Here is a 22186-nt window from a genome sequence, read left to right as displayed (position 1 = left end):
ACTAAAGACCTCATTATCCTTCTCTATCCTGTAGGACAGGCAGCCAAAACTATGCATCATAAATTAAGACAGTTACAAAAGCCTAGAAGATACAGCCTAGAGAATCATATAAGTTGGTGACATACATGTTGTAAACACAAGGAACTGCTGAGCTGGACAATTACATAGGTGATCATGTCCCCTCAAGATGGACACATGACAAGCTCCTATTAAGATTCAAAGCAAGATTTCCTGTTCAGCTCCAATTCCATATCATTTAGAATGGCCCCAGGGACACATCTCTCTGATGGTCAGATCCATAAATACTGACAAACAAGCTAAGTCAATTACCTCAATTCTTTTCTCATATTTTTCTCCCTTTATAAGGCGATGTACATAAATCTTAGGAATATGAATGTCTTCTGGGGCAAATGATCCAATATCCACAATTTCTTCAACCTAGACAAAGAGAAAAAAAATTTAATTACATAGTGAGAGTTTAAACTGAATATTTTTTATTAAAAAAGATGAAGTATATGCATCTCTACCTCCAACTTAGGCTGGATATACAATCTAAATATGTATCAATATATATACACACACACAAATACACATACATATCAGAGAGAGAGAGAATAAATACACACACACACACACACACAAACTTCCAGACTCACAAAAACAGAAGAAATTCAAACACAAGCATCTGAACGTAAAACACAGAACAAAGCTCTAAAACTTTGCTTAAAACAGTCTCAGTTAAAAACTTGTCAAATGGTTTGTCAGCACAGCTGCTTGAACTTTCACAAATTGCAGCTCAACTATGCAAAATGTGAAAGCACATCCCTTAAACCCAGATTTTCAAAATTAATGGGAAATTTATCATATCAAAGACAAAAATCTGTAACAACATCTGCTTGGTCAATTGCTTTTTATATATAGATACAAATGCTATTTGTAACCATTTTTAATTATTCCTGTTATTAGTTTCCTAGGATCGTGACAGAATTGCAATTGCTGAAATAATTTTACTTTAAGATTGACCATTAATTTCAATATGGAAATTTGAAAAAGGAAATATTAACTAAAAATTAGAAATTCTAAAAATTAGAATTAAAGTTATTCACAGAGCAAAACAGCATTTTATAGCAACACCGAATGCCCCAAGTTAGTCTGCTATTTTAGAATTCATTTTTAAAGAGGACAAAGAAATCATTTTTCTTGCATCAACATAAAAAAAAAAAAAAACCCTCAGAATAACAAGGATCAAGAAAAACTAACGTCAACATTGTTGAGATCAAAACGTTATCTTTCTGGTGCCAATAAAAATATCTTGAAGACTGAGAGTGCTCTGCTTAATAGATGTCTTATCCAAAGCAAAGAACTATCTGCAAATGAACTGACTTGTACATAGAGAGTTGTATTATACTATCTCATAAACTAGTAACTGAACTCTCTAGAAGTTTTTGAGGTTAAGAGTCCCCCTTTCTGCATTCTACATTATTGTGCAGTACTCCTAAATAACTGAAAAAGAATAGGACATGGTGGATAAAAGCTATCTTCTCTGATAAACAGAAGGATCTTAACAAAAGTCAAGCCAAGGGCTTCCTAGGCAGTGCAGTGGTTAAGAATCCACCTGCCAATGCAGGGGACACGGGTTCAATCCCTGCTCCAGGAAGATCCCACATGCCAAGGAGCAACTAAGCCCGTGAGCCACAACTATTGAGCCTGCGCTTTAGAGCCTATGAGCCACAACCATTGAGTCCATGTGCTGCAACTACTGAAGCCCACATGCCTAGAGCCCGTGCTCTGCAACAAGAGAAGCTACGGCAATGAGGAGCCCGCACACCACAACGAAGAGTAGCCCCCACTCACCACAACTAAAAGAAAGCCCGCACACAGCAAAAAAGACTCAACACAGCCAATTAAACAAACAAATAAATAAATAAATAAATAAATTTTAAAAAAAGTCAAGCCAAAACTCCAAGGAAGAGTCAATAAATATGTGGGTATCCAAGCTGAAACAGTGGGTAGAGATGTATATCTGTATTCATCTATATTCAGGAGGAGGCAAGGGGACTCCACATCACTGGACTATATCTTCTCCTCCAAACTTCTCTATTCTCTGATATATCAAGAGCATGGCCCTCACTTTTTTACATATTCATCAGGTTACTAGGCCTCCTGCGTATTGATGCTTTTCTAGCCCATTGCAACCAAGGTGGTGACCACGTAAACAGGAAGCAGACATAGGAAATGCAGAGCAGCTAAGCACTATTTCTACCTCTTCAACTAGTTGGAAATTTCAGCCATTAGGGTTCATTTGCATCTTTACACTTATTCAATTCAAGCCTTCAAAGAAGTTCTTGACTTTAAAAATTTATCCTGAGAATATATTTTTCTAAGGATATATATGAAGCCTTTATCCTGAGAATATATGTGAAGAATTACTACTCGTGAAAATATGGGCCACAGCATTTGTTAAAATAATGAGTTGGAAACAACCTAAAGGATCAAAAATAGAATAACAGTAAAATATATATGGTACAGCCACATGATAAATCAATAGTAAGCTCTCAAAATATTTAACAACATCTCATAATATAATGCTTCATAAAAATGCAAGATTTTATATAAATATTTACAGATATGCTCTTTGGCTCAAACAATTATTCCTATATCTACAAAAAGCTGAGAGGAAAAAACAAAGGAAATTAACACTGAAATGTTAATAATTTTTATCCTTGGGTGACAGTACAAGCTATTTTTGTTTAATTTTACTTTTATAATCAAGAGGTGAAAAACCTACAATTTTTTTTTTAAAGCTGCAATAGACATTAAGTAGATAGTTTCCAAAACTAGGAAATACTTAAGTGGAGGATGTGATAAACTGCTTAGTTAGCCATGTACCCAAAGGACATGTTAAAAAGAAAATGGAGACTTAAGGAAAACTGTGGTTTCTAAACTCTAACAGCATTTACAACATTATGAAATAAATTAAGGAAACCTTTTTATTTACGTTTTTGAAGATAATGCAAATTCTTCTCAATACCTAATACTGTTCCCAAAGTTCAGGCCCTCCTACAGCTTGCCTGAATTATTGTATCAGCTTCCTAATTGAAGGTAACCAATCGCGATTTTCTTCTGGTTCCACCAAAGAAAAGTTTTGACAAAAAACACCAAATTAAGACCAAGTTTCTTTACCAAGGGCAATTACATCATGACTTTCACAACTAGTGGAGTGAAAGAATGTGTCCTGGTAAAACAGCTCTGATGAAAAGTAAGAATCTGGTTAAATGTAATCAGTTCCAGGCTTTGTCGTCCTAATACGAATGATTTTCATATTGTTGAACATGCATGGGCAGCATTTGTCAAAACAATATCAACATTCAACAGTATTGAAAATTTCTATACAAAACTCAAAGCTTTTTCAGAGTTGGTTAGCAGAGTTAATCGCAAAGGAAGAAAATATTTGAAGTACAAACCAAAAGAAGAAAACATATGTTTTCGGATAATCTGTGAAAAGAGTTTACAAAAAAAAAAAAACACTGAAGAGGCAGAACTATCTTAATGCTAGCTACTGAAGGAACTGAAGGCTTCTATGCTGGTTCTGTGTGACCTTGAGAAAGAACCAATGTGGGGGGAGGGGGGCAGGGTGATCTGGTGAGATCAGGCAATAACATAAGCGTCAAAGGAAATCTGAAAAGAAAAAGGTGAATAGAATGAGTTCATTACGGAAGAAGTAAAAATAAAGCTCACAAGAGCACTCACTAAGCATGGCAGAAATGCATCTCCTGAAATCAGAAGTGGGTAGGACAGAGAATAAAGAACAACAAAAAAGCCTCAGTGCAAAGCAGTGGGCATGCTTAAGTGTCCTCAGACAAGATCAAGATGGAGGAGAGGTGACAGCTAAGAGCAACCCAGGCTTCTTCCTGGCACGATGCATAGTTCTTATGCAGCACCATCTGGTACCTCCAGAAATCCAGACACTTGAGGCTTCTCTAATTAGTACTTGTCTTCAGTTATTAGCAGGAAAATAGAGGCTAGGAAATGTTAATTATTATTGACTTGAACTTTGTTTTAAAAGGTTGCTTTCTCTGCCCTGCACCCTTCCTACTTTATAATTCTGAAAAGTTTTATTCTAAATCTCAGAGAAGGAAAAGAATTCCTCCTGGGGGGGGGTTTGTTTTTACTTGGCAAATATTATTTATATCTCAGGTAAGGTAACAGAGTAGCAGCAAGGCAATAACCTTCTTATTTTTTATTTTATTGTAGTGACAACCTCAATCGGTTATAGCCACAAAAATGGGCCCAACCCTGAAGGTTATTAGTGGAAATAGCTGCACACCTGCAAACCTTTCTGTGTGATACAAAGTGAGGCCTGTGGTGCGAGGAAAGGGAGGAATCACACTTTTTTTTTTCCTGAGTCATTTTAATCTTCAAAAAGGCTTAGGATGAATATTCTTCTTTTGTCAAGAGATTAAAAAAGCAGGCAACAACACACAGTAATGGCTAGAAGCTTAACACTAGGTAATCCCAAATTAGCAAAAAAAACCTTGGAAGACTAGAAAAACGGTGGAGGGAAGCAATGAGCAATAACAGGAAAAGTTACAAGCTAGATGCAGGGGTGTTCTGGATACTAATTTAACACAGGAAAATGCGGAAGAGAAAATGTGGAGCAAAAGGGGGGTCAGCATGCAAGGCATCCTTCCCAAAAAGTCCAAATGAGGAAAAAAATCCAAAGGAGCAAAAGGTGCTTATCTTCTTAAGCTTCATGCTAACAGGTAATTTGACTACTACAAAAATATAGGAGAAAGTGGCATGAAAGCTAAAAAGGCCTGGGACTTCCCTGGTGGCGCCCTGGTCAAGAATCCGCCTGCCAATTCAGGGGACACGGGTTCGATCCCTGCTCCAGGAAGATCCCACGTGCCACGGAGCAACTAAGCTCGTGCACCACAGCTATTGAGCCTGTGCTCTAGAGCCGGCGAGACACAACCATTAAGCCCGTATGCCACAACTACTGAAGCCCGTGTGCCTAGAGCCCGTGCTCTGCAACAAGAAAAGCGACCTCGATGAGGAGCGGGCACCACAATGAAGAGTAGCCCCTGCTCGCCGCAACTAGAGAAAGCTTGTGCGCAGCAACAAAGACCCAACACAGCCAATAAATAAATAAATAAATTTATAAAATAAATAAATAAATTTATAAAAATAAAAAGGCCTGGAACAAACACATAGGGTCTTAGATGTCTCTATAGAAAGGCACAAAGACTGAAAAGATGAGTGGCGGTTAATGAATTTGCAAGCTTACCAACGTTGTAAATACAATTGGATAGTCATTGAAACCTGGTAGATTGGATCTCATGCCAATGGACATTCTCCGATGTTGGGTGAAAATAAGCTGACAAAAGAACAAGCTATGTCAAGACAATATGCACAGGCCTGGGAAGCCACTGACCTAGCGATGAGATGTGGTGAAAGATATTTAAAGTGAGTTTAAAAGGAGAAAGAGTATCACACTAATGGCCACATAAGCAGAGTGCTGACCAAACTAAAGATGGAGATAGCATATTTTTAACAGAAATGACAAAACTGGCTCGGAAACAAGACAGTGATATAAGATGGTGATATCACGGGACACACCAATTGTTTGAACATCTTCTGTTCATCATGTTCTGCTGATAAATTCTATACCGCCTTCTGATAAGTTCTATTTTTCAGAATGAAACAGTGAGAGAAACCATGATTCTGGACATCTAACCAATAAGGATAAACTTCTTGGTAAAGTAGAAATGATGAAAACCCTAAGAGAAAGTGACAATGTAAAATTGGAATTTGTAATAGACCAGGGACTGAACCCTGGGCATACACAGAAATGTATCCTGGTCTTTGAAGGAAAGCAGATTTCAAAAAGTTGAGAGAAAAAAGTAAGGATCAGGATCAAGTGGTTTATAAACCCTAAATGATGGACAGGCTTATGAGGATTGTGAGGCTTGAAAACCTCCATTCTGACAGTATGAAATGGATCATCTTGATGATGCGAGAATGGTATATAAGGGAAGAATATAATACCATGGATAGCCATGTATTTCCTCATATTTTAAAAGGGCTATCTACAAAACAGAAACAGATGCACAGACATAGAGAACAGACTTGCGGTTGCCAAGGGAGCAGGAGAGGGAAGAGGGATGCACTGGGAGTTTGGGGTTAGTACAACAGATGCAAACTATCACATTTAGATGCAAACTATTACAACAAGGTCTTACTGGATAGCACACGGAACTATATCCAATCTCCTGGGATAAACCATAATAGAAAAGAACACACGAAAAAAATGTAGGGGCTTCCCTGGTGGTACAGTGGTTAAGAATCTGCCTGCCAATGCAGGGGACATGCGTTTGAGTCCTGGTCTGGGAAGATCCCACATGCCGTGGAGCAACTAGGCCCGTGCACCACAACTATTGAGCCTGCGCTTTAGAGCCTGTGAGCCACAACCATTGAGCCCATGTGCTGCAACTACTGAAGCCCACGTGCCTAGAGCCCGTGCTCTGCAACAAGAGAAGCTACGGCAATGAGAAGCCCACACACTGCAACAAAGAGTAGCCCCCATTCTCTGCAACTAGAGAAAGCCTGTGCACAGCAACAAAGACCCAATACAGCCAAAAACAAATAAATAAATAATAAAATAAAATCTTTAAAAAAAAAAGAATGTATAAATGTGTATAACTGAGTCACTTTGCTGTACAGCAGAAATTAGCACAACACTAAATTAACTATACTTCAATTTATAAAAAAAAAGAAACATACAGAAGAGAGGCACACATGATCTAGAACAAATGGAGGTCATGTGAAACTTTAACTGTTAGGTCAAAACGTACAAAACTGTAATGAGATGAGTCCTGTTCAAATACTAAAGATGATGAAAGAGTGGTTTCTGGGGTGATTTTGTTGTTGTTACTGAAGGGAAGTTCAGACTTGGTCGTAATGACTGCTAGAGACAGAGGACAGAATAAAGCAGAGCAGCTCAATTCCATTTTATTCCTGACTTCACCATCAGGGAGAAGAAAAGGGCAGAAATAATATGGCTAAGGAGGCACTGAATTCCAAGAAGGGATACCTGGATTCTCCAAACTAATTCCAGGCTGTAGACCCACAAAAATTATACCCCAAGATTCTTAAAGAGCGTGAAAATACGGTCACAGAATTACAGTCAAGTAAAAAGTGGTATAGATGTCAATAGATGGAGACAAATACACAAATAAACTCCTTTCGAACTGGGGCTTGATTCACAGCAGTGTTCTAAAGTGGATTATTGGGTCACCCCTGGTGGTCCAGTGGTTAAGACTCCCAGTTTCCACTGTGCAGGGGGTGTGGTTTCAATCCCTGCTTGGGGAACTAAGATCCTACATTATGCTGTGTGGTGCAGCCAAAAAAAAAAAAAGGATTATTGAACAAATGGTCTATAAGGTCATAAACAGATAAAAGAATACTGTTAGACATCAGTACAAGTTTTTCCCCACACCAAGCCCTGCCAAATAAACTTCATTAATTTGCAGATCCAGCTAGCACATTGGTAGATCAGGAGAAAAGCATGTGATTTCACAAAGCATCTGACCAACTCCCCTTATGCTATAGTTTTAAAGACATACTGGGAAAATGTGACATGGTTTCTTTCACTTTAATTCAACAAATATGAATTAAGCACCTACTAGATACAACAATGAAGAAAACAGGGAGCCTGTTCTGATGTACAGATAGGTAGTAACAGAAGAACCACAAAAGTACTGGATGGGTTGACAAAGTCTTAGAGGTCTCCAATGCTGTACTTTTTAACTTCAAGGGAAACAAGTACTTTTTTAAGAATCTGATGAAAGCTACAACATCTGTTCACACACAAAAATATTTCCAGATTCATAAAATCCCTCTTAAGATTACAGGGGATTTGCCCATATCCACCCCCCAATTTCTACCCTCCAACATCAATGAGACCCCAGATTAGAAAAGAACCCCTGTTCTAGTACTTTGATGTCTTTGGTCCTATCCTGTTCAATGGCTTTATCAAGGCCATCAGTGAAGGCAGGAAACACATCCTGGGCTCGTTATGGTTAAGGGGCAAGCATCTGGGTGCAACAGGCAATTCTGAACAGACATATTCCCATCTGTGTCAGAGAAGACAATCTCAGGCTCATGACCTCCAAGTATTCAGCAAAAGTTTGGGTAAAAAAACAATAATTAAGGAGCCCAACCACTCTTTTAATGCCCCAAGAATACTATGCTCTTGGAGAAAACCTTTATCTTTATACCACAGTTATAGAGTTCTTTTTTACAATTAAAACAGGGTACCTAAGATAGACTTCTGTCTAGTTTTAATAGCAAGAATAGTTGTACTTCACTTAATCATTAGTTTCCTTTAAATTATATGTACTATGGGGGGGGTAAATGAGGAGTTTGGGATTAACTCAGGAGTTTGGGATAAACATACACGCACTACTACATATAAAAACAGATAATCAACAAGGACCTACTGTTTAGCACAGGGAACTCTACTCAGTACTCTGTAATAATCTACATGGGAAAAGAATCTGAAAAAGAATGGATATATGTATATGTACAGCTGAATCACTTTGCTGTACACCTGAAACTAACACGACATTGTAAATCAACTACACCTTAATATAAAATTAAATTTAAAAATTATATGTATTATCAACTATATAAATGAGTACTTTAATTTTTATTTGACATCTTGTGTTTGCCATTATAGTATAATTTTTTCATCCAGTCCTAGCTCCATTTTAAAGCCCCACCATTGTTTTTCTTTTAACTGATGTATCTTGTATATTTTCTGCGCCTTGTAAGCTACTTTACATCATCTCTGGAACAAAAAGTATAAAAATTAAACAGTACATTGATCAAACTGGAGAATGACACAAGGCCAGAAAGAATAGCTGATACAATGATGACAGAAAATGGCCTCTACTTGTTAGGAAAATAAAATGAGCCAATTAAAGGAATGAAATTAAGCAGGGATCAAAGTCAATATTGTAAAATAATACCTGGCCTAGTTAATTTTTTTCTAGGAAATAAAAGGATTTACCTAACCACCAGCAGAAATACTATTATGTGACAGATACCCAGAAAACAACAAAAGACTCTTTCTCCACTTGTCCAACCTCAGAGTTGATAGTAATCGCCTTCCACCTAATGTTCCTCATTACAAAACAAAACCAGTTCTTCCTTCCCACGTCTCATTTAAAAACATGGGATGAGAAGGAAAATGGATGAAGCAGTTTGAACTCATTAGAAGAAAAGCTTTACCTGAAGTAACTCAATTTATTAAAACTCTGACTAGCAGCAAAATTAATAGGACATATTGATAAAAAAATATTACTTCATGGAATATCCCAATAGTTTATGTAGAATGGAAAAATTGTTTTTTAAACAAATTCAAAAGCAGTTTATGATAAGTATTATTTTCATTTCCACTACTCTAATACGACATCCAAACAGTCTAGTCCATGATGGCATTCTGCCTTCACACTTTTTATTTAACCAAAAAATGCCAACTTTCACTAAGTATGTGATTTAATAACATGCAGGCAGTATCCAATTTTATTTGTCCTGTCTTTTTCTAAAAGGAAATCTTATTAGGCCTGTAGCAAATCCAAAGAAGTAATTAAAATGAGTACATCTACCCAAAGGAATTAAAATACTTCCAACAGGTTCATTCAAAGCACCAGCCTTATCTATAATAGTAAGAAAAAAATTACACCATTATCACATACTCCAAGAAAAACAGCAAGACGATATAATTAACAGAATTAACTAGGAACATTTTTCAGTGAAGAGACTTATCGAGAAACAAGGAGAGAAAAAAAGTTTGTGTTGGGTTTTGCAGCCACAGAAAAACTGCCTATTAGTAATGTCCACTAAAACTTTAAAAGGTTACTTTTGAAGGCTGTTTCTTTCCATTCGGGGCCGTTAATCATCCTAGGAGCCTTTTATAATGCAAGAAAATAGTTATTTAACGCAGAAACTGCAAAGGAGAATTGGGTTAAACTCTAACATTTCCAGAACACAGGTAATAGCTGCTTAACCCAACAGGGATTGTGACTCGAATTCCGTTTGCGAATGACTCAATTCCTAAATTTAAAATAGTTCAGCATGTGCCGTTTTGAATAAGACCTTTATTTTTCATTTAATCTTCTAAATGTTCTCAATATGTTTTCATTTTTAGGAAGTGGTAAGCAAAGTTGACTCCTATTTATTTAAGAAAATTAAAATGCCGTGTTTTTCTCTGAGTTAGTGTAATAAAGTAGTCATAAGATGCAAAAATAAATAAACTTCAAAACAAAATACCTTCTTTCTTCTCTTTGTAGTTCAATTTCTAAAACTAGACCTTGAAGTCCTAAAGACTTTCAAACATATTCCTCACATTCTCAGCTGTGATTTAAGCATTAAGATCAAATGACTCTTCCCTTAGGACAACTGGCAGAAACACACAATCAGTTTTACGGCTGGCATCCCTTGTTTTGATACAGAGCAGAACACTGTGGGGCTCCTGGGCACAAGGGTCTTTCTTGATTATAGGAAATAGGTTTCATTCATTCCAGGACCTTCCCAGAATTCCAAGAAGCAGGTTCAAACAGCTGATGATTAGGGAAGGGAGGGGATGTGGAGACAAGGGAGGAACCGTCAAGGGAGACAATAGTGCAGCCCTGGGGCATCATAACGGTTCCCCATCATGGGATATACACAACAATATCTGTGAGCTGTTTTACAGATACTAAAACCCCCACCAGGTGGGAGAATTAATGGTGTGCTACCCGCAAGCATGCAGACCCAGACCAGTTGAAACCAGAGACTGAGGATGCTGACTCCCACTTTACCTCACCACCAATCAATCAGAAGAATGTCCACGGGCTAATCACGCCCTCTTTGAACCATTACTATAAAACCTCTCACTACTCCCTCCAGCTGGGGACACACAGTTTTGAGGGCATTAGCCCACGGTGGCCCCCTTTGCCTGGCAAAACAATAAACCCAAAACTCTGTCTCTGAAAATTAATTTGGTGTTGGGTACAGAGGCCGGATTCGGCTTCAGTTTTCAGTTTTTTCCAACAAATTGAATGTCAACCTCTAGTCATCACTAGGAAACCAGTCCTAACTCTCAAGCTATCATTCATAGCAATGACTGTAACCTATAGTGAATAAAGCGGATCAAGGTCTCGAATCTGAAATGTCTTCTGAGCGTACACAGCTCATCCCTGAAACTCAATGTCATATTCAAAAAGTTGAGAAAGACAATTAAGGGACTTCCCTGGTGGCTCAGTGGTTGAGAGTCTGCCTGCCAATGCAGGGGACACAGGTTTGAGCCCTGGTCCAGGAAGATCCCACATGCTGTGCAGCAACTAAGCCAGTGCGCCACAACTACTGAGCCAGCGCTCTAGAGCCTGCAAGCCACAACTACCAAGCCCGTGTGCCACAACTACTAGAGCCCGTGCTCTGCAACAAGAGAAGCCATTGCAAAGAGAAGCCTGCACACCACAACTAAAGAAAGCCCATGCTCAGCAACCAAGATTCAATGTGGCGGGGGGCGGGGGGAAGAATGACAATTAAAGAAGTATGCTGATCTTTTAGACAGAATTTCCCCCCTCTCATTTCAGAAAAGTGGCTACGGTTGATAGAAAAGAGTAATTTACTGATGTCAATAGTTTGTAAGAGAAGGATTTTTGTTCACATGATTCTAATGCCATATATTTCACTGACTTCTCCTATTCTTTAAAAAATGAGATAACAGGGTATGATATAGAGAACTGGATTTGGGGTCCAAAGATGTAGATTCTGGGTTTCAGCTCTAATATCTTCTTGTACTGTGTTCTTAAGGCCATTTCATCTCTAAAATGTGAACGTTGAACTTTAAGTGATGCCTACTATTCTTTCCAGCCCTTACATGTTGTAAGTCTACATCAGTTGTGGATGTTCTACAACAAAGACCTTACAGCGCACACATTAACTTACAGTATCTTTCTAATTATTCTGGGTTGTTGAGCACTAGATCAATCCCCTTTTACTGGGTGTACTTTGTTAAATGCCACACATGATTTTAATTCCATGCCACTCAGTATACCTTCAATACTCCTCTGCACTTGTGTTACTGCTAGCCGAATCTCTCCTGACTAACCAGGCTGTTGCATTTACAAGGCCAGTTTATTTGCCACAATTTATAATCCTTTGCAAATCTAGTTAACTACCATATGGCTTGTTCTCCTTTAGCTGAGCAATAAAAGCCTAATCAATGAGACACACTATCTATTCCAGCCCATATTAAAAGGTACACCTTGAGATAAAGTGATCCCAGAGAAATCAGAGGAACCTCCTCACTGCAATAAGGAAGGGCGTGACAGAACACCTGGTGGCAGATTATCAAGCCTCTCAAAGCGGGGCCCAACAAAGACCTGAACTATAAAGGCATCAGGAAGAATCTCTGAGCATAAGGCATTTTTTACTTTCTTATAGAATACAGCAGGATATTGTCAATCAACTAGAATGGACAGAACATTTCTAAGCCTGCAAAGTGATGCTTATATTTTAACCTTCTCACTCAGTGACTCAAACATCATTTAATGAGCACCTATTGTGTGCCAGGCATTGTGTGCTAGGGATACAGGGATGAATAGGACAAGGTCCCATGAGGTGCTCAGTCTATTGGAGGGGATAGGTGAACAGCTGATCATAATATAACAAGGAAATAAATGCTATAATAGAGGGAAAGCTTCACTGAGAAGGCAAAAAATGAGCCACATAAAGAAGGACAGGGAGGGCATTCCAGGCAGCAAGAACAGCCAGGGCAAAGGCCTGGAGTCAGGGAAGGATGCGTTCTATGGAGGAATGTGGAAAGATGGTATCTGTGAAAGAATTTTGGGTACAAAGGAACAAGAATCGAGGAAAGAAGTGTGAAATTTTTATTTTATGGAACAAGGAGCCTAATTTTGGAAGAGCTATCAGAAATGGCAACAGCTAACCTGAACAAAAAAGAAATGTGATTTTCTTCATACTTCAAAAATCTCACAAGAGACTTCACCTTAACTAATGTTGCTAGGGTAGTTTCTTTTGATTACGGTGGCTTCTCGCCAGAAAGGAATTTTCAACACCTTGGCAATTACATTCTCTCACTTTCACTAATTTTTGGTTGTGCACCTAGATTTCCTAGGGGCCTGATAAAAGGCCCCTGAGAAATCTGAATGTATTCTAATTTTAGCATGACATATGCTACATGCTCAAACTACAATAATGATACACGTAAAAGTGCATTTATAAGAAATACAACCAGTAACACAAAAGGGGTCAATGAGTAATGTTTTTCATTTTTCCTCTCACACATTTCTTACTTAAATCATTTATGTAAGCCATGCCTTTAAAATGCCTTCTTTTTTTAGCTATACTCTCAAACCAGAAAGATTTGGAAAGTATCCTTTAAAAAAAAAAAAGCAGCTAATTTTTCAAATGAAACAATCTTGCATAAGCCCTAATTATCACTTCAGTATTTTGTAGGCCAAATCTATATTTGAGGTGGAAAAAATAACACTTTTTTCAAATGGTCTCTGGAAGGAGTGAGGAAAGCCACTATTATTTTAATAGGAGTGACTCTAAAATCACAAGCTTAATTCTTAAGACCAATGTGGAATAAATCGATAAGTGGATCAAAAAATTGTTAGTTAAAATAAAGGCAAAAACAAAATTAATAAGTTGAATTTTGGGGCTTTTTTGCAATAAGACAATTCAGAAAAGTCCATCTCCTCAGTTTATGTCAGTCATACTGTGCTTTACTATTCAATAACCTTTCAGGAGAGAACATCACAGGTAAAGATTCCAAAACCATTAGAATGTGTTGCAATACCCTCTGGCCCTTTCTTCCCTTCTCTTTTTTCAACAGGATCTGTGTCCTCATTTACAGTGAGATGATTTTGTGGGAAATCATGACGGTAAGTTTTAGAGAGCTGTCTCAAAACAGTGAATCAACAGAGCACTTGACTCACACCTTATTTTAGGAATGGTTTCTGGGGGACAGCTGCCAGCCATGGTTACTTTCTCTCTCAGAGCCTTATCCATCTTTACCCCCATAACTGGGTTACTGCCTCAGAGTTAAGGCTCTTTCTTTTATGTTCTACTAGCTCTACCCAATCAAGTTCTTGCCTGGGGTCCAGCAGCTGAGGGGATCTCTCAGGAAGCTGGGTTCAAGTCTAGAAAGCCTAACTCCAGAGCTCACATGTCAACCACAATCCTGTACATCCTTTCTCCCTCTTATACAGCTCATCACCTAAGAACACCTAGGAATGAAATACTAGACATTCCCATTCAAATAATGATAGTAATACTTACAACAACTCGTGAAATCACACAAAATGAAACAACCAAGAAATATTCAACTTCCCTTGTCATCAAAGATATACAAATCAAAACCACAGGACAGTTTTTTTCACCTAGCAGATTATCCAAAAAAAAAATTAAATGTAATATCCATGTTGTCAAGAACAACTGAAAATGATACTTTTACATATCATTATGGGATTATGATTGAAATTACCTTCCTGGAGAACAATTCAGCAATACTTATCAAAAGCTTGTAAAATGTTGAGGCACCCACCCAAAAAATCCACTTCTAGGAATTTCATCAAATCATCAGACATGCACAGAAACAGGGATATTCACTAGAGCATTAGTAATAATATTGAGCGAGGGAAAATAACATGAAAGTACAACAATAGAATTGTTAGTGTAAATTTGAGTGTAACTACTAAAATGTCCTCTTTTGGGGGAATATTTAGTGACCTCCGAAAACGTGTTTTACATAATGAAAAGAGAAAATAAAATACGATCCTAATTTTATAAAAGCAAACATATAGGTAACAAACAGGAAGTAAGGAAATCGAACCATGAGACATCCATTCCATCTCTTCCCTCCAGGCCCTCGGTTCCATGCAGGATGCACCTCCACAACCCACTGTGGCCCATCCCCACCCACAGGTCCTCAGACCTGTGAGCCAAGCAGAGAGTGTAAAATACCTGAAGTCCTATCCTCTCTCTACAATCAACTATACATAAAACCCTACAGAAACAAGGCTAAAAAATGGAAAGGGCATCTTTGAGGTTCGGGCCACAAACCATGCGAACAACCACCATCAGGATCCCACAGCAATTGCTATCTTTATCATTAAAGCTAGCACCCGTTGCTCAATATATAACTCCTACTTTCAGGTTAGTTCTCTCATCAGCTACATTGTGAGATCATCTAAGATAATCACTGCATCTCATACAGCAATCTTTATCATTTGTGAACTTGACAGCCATGTTTTTTACCATCTTCCCAAGCAACTCTGAAGGTGGTAACCTGTAGATTTCATAAGCTATGAACTTGACCCAGTATGCAGTTAGGATGGCTTTCTAGCTAACTGTTCATTTCCCACATTTAAGTGAAATATTGTTTTTATCTATACATGGTCACACATGCAGTAACTTCCTGAAAGAATGAAACATTTCCTAATGAAAGTCAGCACACAGGACTAATAAAATAGTTCTTGGATATTTGGACAAATACAAGAAATCAAATATCAAATGCAACAATGGCTCAGATTCAGAGCATGAACAAGCCCACCATATATTCTATATGGAAAAACAGGAAATTTATTAATCTTCCAAGAAGCATTCCAACCAGGAGAGCTGGTTAATACCAAAGAGTGCAATTGTGGGATTGTGTGGTAAGAGTATGTTTAGTTTTAAGCAGTTGTACCACTTTACCTTTCCACCAAAAATGAATGAGAGTTCTTGTTGCTTCACGTTCTCACCAGCATTCGGTGGTGTCAGTGTTTTGGACTTTAGTCATTCTAATAGGTGTGTAGTGCTATCGCATTATTTTCATTTGCAATTCTCTAAAGACATATAATGCTGACCATTCTTTCATCTGCTTATTTGCCATATGCATATTGTCTTTGCTGAGGTGTCTGTACAGATGCCTTGACCATGGAATGCACTTTTGGTGTTGTATTTCAAAAGGTATTGCCAAACCCAACCAAGTTCACCTGGATTTTCTCTCTTCTTCTAGGAGTTTTATAGTTTTGCATTTCACACTTAAGCCTATGGTCCATTCTGAGTTACTTTTTGTCAGTTATTTTAATAAAGAAAATTTAAATAAGGAAATAGAGAACTAAAAATGAAAAAAAGAAGCACTGCGGTGACACAAACACAGTAACTGCAAGAGGAGCAAAAGGCAGCGGTTGAACCCGTGTTTAGGAAAGGGGCTGCACAGAGCTAGGACCCAAACCACTGTGAAGACGGCACTGGACAGCTGGTGCTGGTATCTCAGAAGGTCACAATGCGTGTAGGGGGGAAAAAAAGCAAGAACCAATTGTCACTGCATGTACTTTAAGGATTCTTATGTCTTCCTCAAGAACTGGTCCCTTTATCATCATGGAAAGTCTCTCTTTCTCCCTGGTAATTTTCCTTGCTCTGAAGTAGGCTCTGCCTGATATTAACATGGTTACTCTCCCTGTCTTCTGGTTAGTGTTAGCATAGTATATCTTCTTCCATCCTTTTACTTTAATCTGATCTTTATACTAAAAGTGGGTTTCTTACAGAAACATAGTACAGAATGGTGGATACTAGGAGCTGGGAGAGGGGGAATGGGGAGATGTTACTCAAAGGGTACAAACATCCAGTTACAAGTTTAATAAGTTCCGGGAATCTAATGTGCAGCTTGGTGATCACAGTTAACAGTATCATATCATACACTTGAAAGTTGCTAAGAGAGTAAATCTTAAATGTTCTCCACAAAAAGGAAATGGTAATTATGTGAGGAGTTGGAGATGTTAGATTACGCTACAGTGGTAAACGTTTCATAACATGTAAGTATATCAAGTCGACATGCTGTACACCTTAAATTTATACAATGCTATATGTCAGTTATATATCAACAAAGCTGCCAAAAATATGAAAGCAGGTTTCTTGTAGACAACATATAGTTGGATCTTGCTTAATCCCATCTGAGAGTCTCTGTCTTTTAACTGGTATATCTTAGACTGTTAATGTTTAAAGTGATTATTGATATAGTTGGATTAACATCTACCATAGTTGTTACACTTTTTATTTGTTGTCCTTGTTCTTTGTTTCTTTTTTGTCGTATCTTTTTCTGCCTTCTCTGGTTTTAACTAAGCTTTTCATATGATTCCATTTCTTCTCCACTCTCAGCATGTTCATTACAGCCAGCCCTCATATCCCTGAGTTTCACATCTGCAAATTCAGGTTGAATCTGTGGATGTGAAACCCATGGAAATGGCTGACTGATACCTCTCTTTTTACCCTGTTTAGTGTTTATGCTTGAGTTTGCAACATACATTTACAACTAATCCAAGTCCTCTTTCAGACAACACTATCCTAGCTCATGGGTGGTGCACATGCCCTATGACAGATGCCCTATGACAGTACCCTGTGCAAGTACCCATCTCTCCCTCCTGTCCCTTAAAACAGTGCTATCATTCATTTCTTTCACCCATAAGCTATCATTATGAAATACATTAATACTATTATTATTATTATGAACATTTGTTGTCTGTTGATTTTCAGTTTGTTTACTTGCTTATTGTGAGGACAGGAGTGGTGACTTCTAAACTCCTCAGATGCTAGAACAGAAACTGGAAGTTCCTATTTTTTAAGTAATCATTGCCAGCATTTATCATGCAGAATCCTAAAATTTCTATCTTGGGTTCAAACTATTGTATAATATCATCTACATAATTTTTAATTGGGGGGAAACCATTCTAGCTTCTCAAGTGGTAGAAGGCTCTCATTATATAGCTTTCAGGAGATTATACGATTTTATAGGTTTTAAGAGGTTATCATTTCTGAATTAATTTTGTGTTTATGGAAGTATTAACATTGTCCTGGAGCTATACTTAGCTGACTGAAAAACTGAATTAGCTAAAGGTCTATGACCCTGCCCTTAAGGGGGTGATAAATTATATTTTAAATGTTAACACTACAAAGTATAAAGCAAAATGTACCTTAAAATACACCCATCGTCCTTCACTTATGGTTAAGAAATGTCTTTAGATCTTAACTCTCCCTTACAAGCTTTATCAAAAAGCCTCTCCTTATCCTCATTTCCTTCCTCTATAAAATAAGGATAATAAAACCTACCTCACTGGGTTATTATATAGATGACCTTATGTGCTCTGCACATAAGTTCACGGTATAAACAGTACTTGCTGCTGCTGCTGCTGTTGTTGTTTTTATTATCATTAGGCTACAACTCTTTTATCTGCTATTGCCACAGCTGAAAACATTTCAATTATGGAGTCTACTCCACTTTGTGTAGGACATACCTTAGCTGTATTTATTCTACTCGAACCATTTTACTGCCTCTCCTATTTTCTGGGAATGAATTTTATGAAGAAAAGTTTTCCATTCTATTTTCCTCCCTCCTTATAAAATCTAGTCCTCATTAATCTACATATAAAATTCTACTCTGTACATTTAGAAATATACACCAACAAAAAGCAAAAGTAAGTGAAAACTTTTTGGGTGCAAACATAATGCCAAAAGCATTGGGGAACAAAGTCTATAAATAAAACAGCAGCTAAAATACTTTTTATAGCAGGAATTGATTTATAGAACTGCCTTTAAAATACCATTTAATACTTCCTTTCTTTCTAAAGATCTAATTCCACTTCTGAGATGCCAATCCTCAAAATGATGAATGAGCTTTGTAAATTCCTCAAATTGAGAAAAATTTAAATTATACCAAAATTTTCAAACTCAAAAGCCTTAATCCTGTAGCTTTTTATAGGCAACCTGTATTTACCTGAGTTTGGTAATAATGAATTTTCTTCTGAGTTTTGTCTGTGCCAGCAAACCTTTTCCAAAATTTAAAATGAAATTCTAAACTGAAAAGAACTTTTTCAGAATATAAGGCAAAACTTGTATCCTAAAATAGCTTCTTTAAAGGAATAACTCAGCTCCTTTTCACAGCAAGCACAGAAGAGATACTAAGTTCTTCAGATTCCTGTTTAACTTGCCTCCCATGGAATTTGGATTTAAGATTCTCTTCAACAAAACTGAATGTGGGCTTAGTTATTCAGTGACAGAAATTAATATTAAATTTCAGAAGCCAAATCGGAGAGAAAGTGACCTATATTCCTGGACATGAGTGGTCTTGGTTTCTTCATGAAATGAAGAACAGAACAGAGAACCATTACAGGAGTGCCTCCTTATCCACGTGGGATATGTTCCAAGACCCCCAGTGGATGCCTGAAACTGTGGATAGCACCAAACCTTATATATACTGTTTTTCCCTATACATACAAACATATGATAAAATTTAACTTTTAAATTAGACACGACAGGGACTTCTCTGGTGGTCCAGTGGTGTAAGACTCCGAGCTCCCAATGCAGGAGGCCCAGGTTGGATCCCTGGTCGGGTACCTAGATCCTGAATGCATGCTGCAACTAAAGATCCCCCATGCCACAACTAAAGATCCCACATGCCACAACTAAAGATCTCGCATGCCGCAACTAAGACCTGGTGCAGCCGAAATAAATAAATAAATAAATAAATAAATAAATAAATAAATAAATAAATTTTTTTTAGAAAATTAGGCATGATAAGAGATTAACAACAACTAATAATAAAATAGAATAATTATAATAATGCATCAATAATATAACAGAAGTTGTGTGAATGTGGTTTCGCTCTCTCTCAAATTACCTTATTGTTCTGTCCCCTCTCTTCGTCTTGTGATCATGTGAGATGATAAAATGCCTGTGTGATGAGATGAAGTGAGGTGGGTGATGTAGGCACCGTGACGTAATGTGAGGCCTCTACTGACCTTCTGACAATGTATCAGAAGGAGGACCATCTGCTCTGGGTGATCCTGGATCACGGAGCCATCATGCTGATGGCTGGGTGTCAGGAGCAGAGAATGCTGATGGTTGGGGATTCCAGGCGGGACAGGGCTGGAGGGGGTGAGATTTCATCATGCTACTCTGAACGACGTGCAATTTTAAACCTATGAATTGTTTATTCCTGGAATTTTCCATTTAACATTTTTGGACCACAGCTGACTGAAGGTAACGGAGGCTTTGAAAAGCAAAAGCAAAACCTCAGATAAGGGGGGACTACCGTACTTTCTAACAGTGAAGTCATTCTTCGCCTCTAATCTTTCATGATTTCTCCCAAATTAACCAACTGTTTCAAATCATTTCATCTAAAATCAAACTAAATAAAACATACTCTTTCCTGAGTCTGTGAAAATTCAATAAGGCAAAGCTTTCATAAGGAAGCAGCGAGAACACACCTGCAGACTAATTTATTTATAGGTAGCAGTGTGCTGCGTCCTCAGGAAATAAGCGTCTATTTCTGGACCCTTAGTCCCGCTGATGTTTGCAGGTAGTGGTGTGCACTTAGTTGAACATAAAGCATCAATGAATATCTGAGGTCCTCTTTATTCATTTTGTTTCTCTTACACCCCCTAAAACAATAGATGTTACTTTCACTGGAAAAATTTCAAGGTGGATATTCAGCACAAGCACGTTTCATCAGCGAACAAAGGTTAGTTTTCATCCCAAACCAGAATTTTTGAATCTTTTGAGCCAAAGTACAAAAAGAGATAGGTCATTGGTGAATCCTCTATTTAAAATATGATAGCAGCCATCAATTTTTGACTGTGTGCAACTCAAGCTAACGAAATGACAGATTCATAAGAACCTTCCTTTTTATAAGGTGTCCATAATGGTCCCCTTAAAAGTCATCATTTGCTTGACGACTTTTGCATTTGCTTGATGTAAGGGATCAACACATTTAGGTTGATTTTGATGAGCTTTAAATATTATGTAATTTACTGCCAATTAAAGCTAACACTATATTTAAAAAATAACCTAGATTAGTTTTTGATAATGTACTAAGATTTTAGAAAGCAGGGGTATTACTGCATTTTCATTCCCTTAGATCTCAAGAACTCTGGATGACAGGGAAAGGATAGGGAGGATGTGCCGTGCCAGCTGCCATCCACGAGGTTGTTCTATAGTCACTGTCACATGGCCAGCGAGAACAGCAGTCATCTGAGGTTTATTAACCAAAGCAGCAGGAGGGATCAAGGTGAGAACATAGCACTTCAGAGCTTTAGAAAACACATCCAAATGCCCTAACACAATGATGCTCAAAATAGATCTGTGAAATAGGCAAATAGGAGATGCTATGAAGAAGCTGTGATTCTAAAGTAAAGTTATTTGTCCAAGGTGAGAGGCAAAGATATGATTCTTAATATCAGATACTGTTCATAAAAATAAATAAATAAATAAATAAACAAACTAAGACTCCTAGGGCTTGGTCCCAGGACTTTGTCCCTAAGTTGTCTTTTCCATTCCATGACTCTATCTACCAAGTATATGTGGATTACTCCCAACTGTACAACTCCCTTCTAGACCTCTCCTCTAAGCATGACACACCCATGTCCATCTTCACCTACACCACCACTCGAAGGCCTAAAAAAGCCAATCAATCCTAGCAGGGCTCTTGTTACTCCTCCTTCCAAAAGCTGTTCCCAGGCTTCCTCAGCTTGGTAGATGACATACCATTGCTCAAGTCGGGTGGGAATCATTTTAGTCTCTGCCTTTCCTCTACCCCAGCATTCCACAGCCAAGGCATCAGCAAGTCTGATAAGATTCCTCTTCCTAGATACTGTATGCTTCAATTCCACCACCTCTCCTCACCTCCACTCCACCCACTCAAGCCCAAGCCACCATCACCTCTTGCCTGGACTACTGCAACAGTCTCCTCATTGGCTACCCTGTCTCCCTTCACACCTCCATAAAAATACATTCTACACACAACACCTAAAATCACGACCCTTTCCATTTGCACTTAAGGTGGAAGCTCCTATAAAAGCCCACTTAGCTACACTGACATTTTCAGAGTTTCACAATTCTTATTGTTCAATGTCTCAGAAATAAAGCCTCAGTATTGCCATGGCGGGACAGTGGCAGAGGAAACATGGAAAGTCAGGACCTAAACCAAGTCTTTCAAATGTCCTTTTCATTAAGCCATTCAACTTCCTAGTGACCTATTCCCAGAAACTTATCTGTGTTTCAGTTTTCTCATTTGTAATATTATAATAAAACAGCTTCTCCTCCTACCTCACCTGGTGATTAAGAGGACCAA

At 38.0% G+C, this 22186-nt stretch overlaps 1 protein-coding gene across 2 annotated transcripts in view; it reads right to left on the bottom strand.

Moving 5' to 3' along the window:
• Positions 1-22186, bottom strand: part of OXCT1 (3-oxoacid CoA-transferase 1) — a 138869-nt gene that overhangs the window by 72464 nt on the left and 44219 nt on the right. For both annotated transcript variants that reach the window (XM_057708957.1, XM_057708956.1), the window contains one exon: positions 331-438. In XM_057708957.1, coding sequence (XP_057564940.1) covers positions 331-438 — 108 coding nt within the window. The remainder of the gene's footprint in view (positions 1-330; positions 439-22186) is intronic.

This window comes from Hippopotamus amphibius, chromosome 15, assembly GCF_030028045.1.
Source record: "Hippopotamus amphibius kiboko isolate mHipAmp2 chromosome 15, mHipAmp2.hap2, whole genome shotgun sequence".
NCBI lineage: Eukaryota > Metazoa > Chordata > Mammalia > Artiodactyla > Hippopotamidae > Hippopotamus > Hippopotamus amphibius.
The sequence above is the reverse complement of the archived record's forward strand: the minus strand, read 5'-3'. Positions and strand labels throughout refer to the sequence as shown.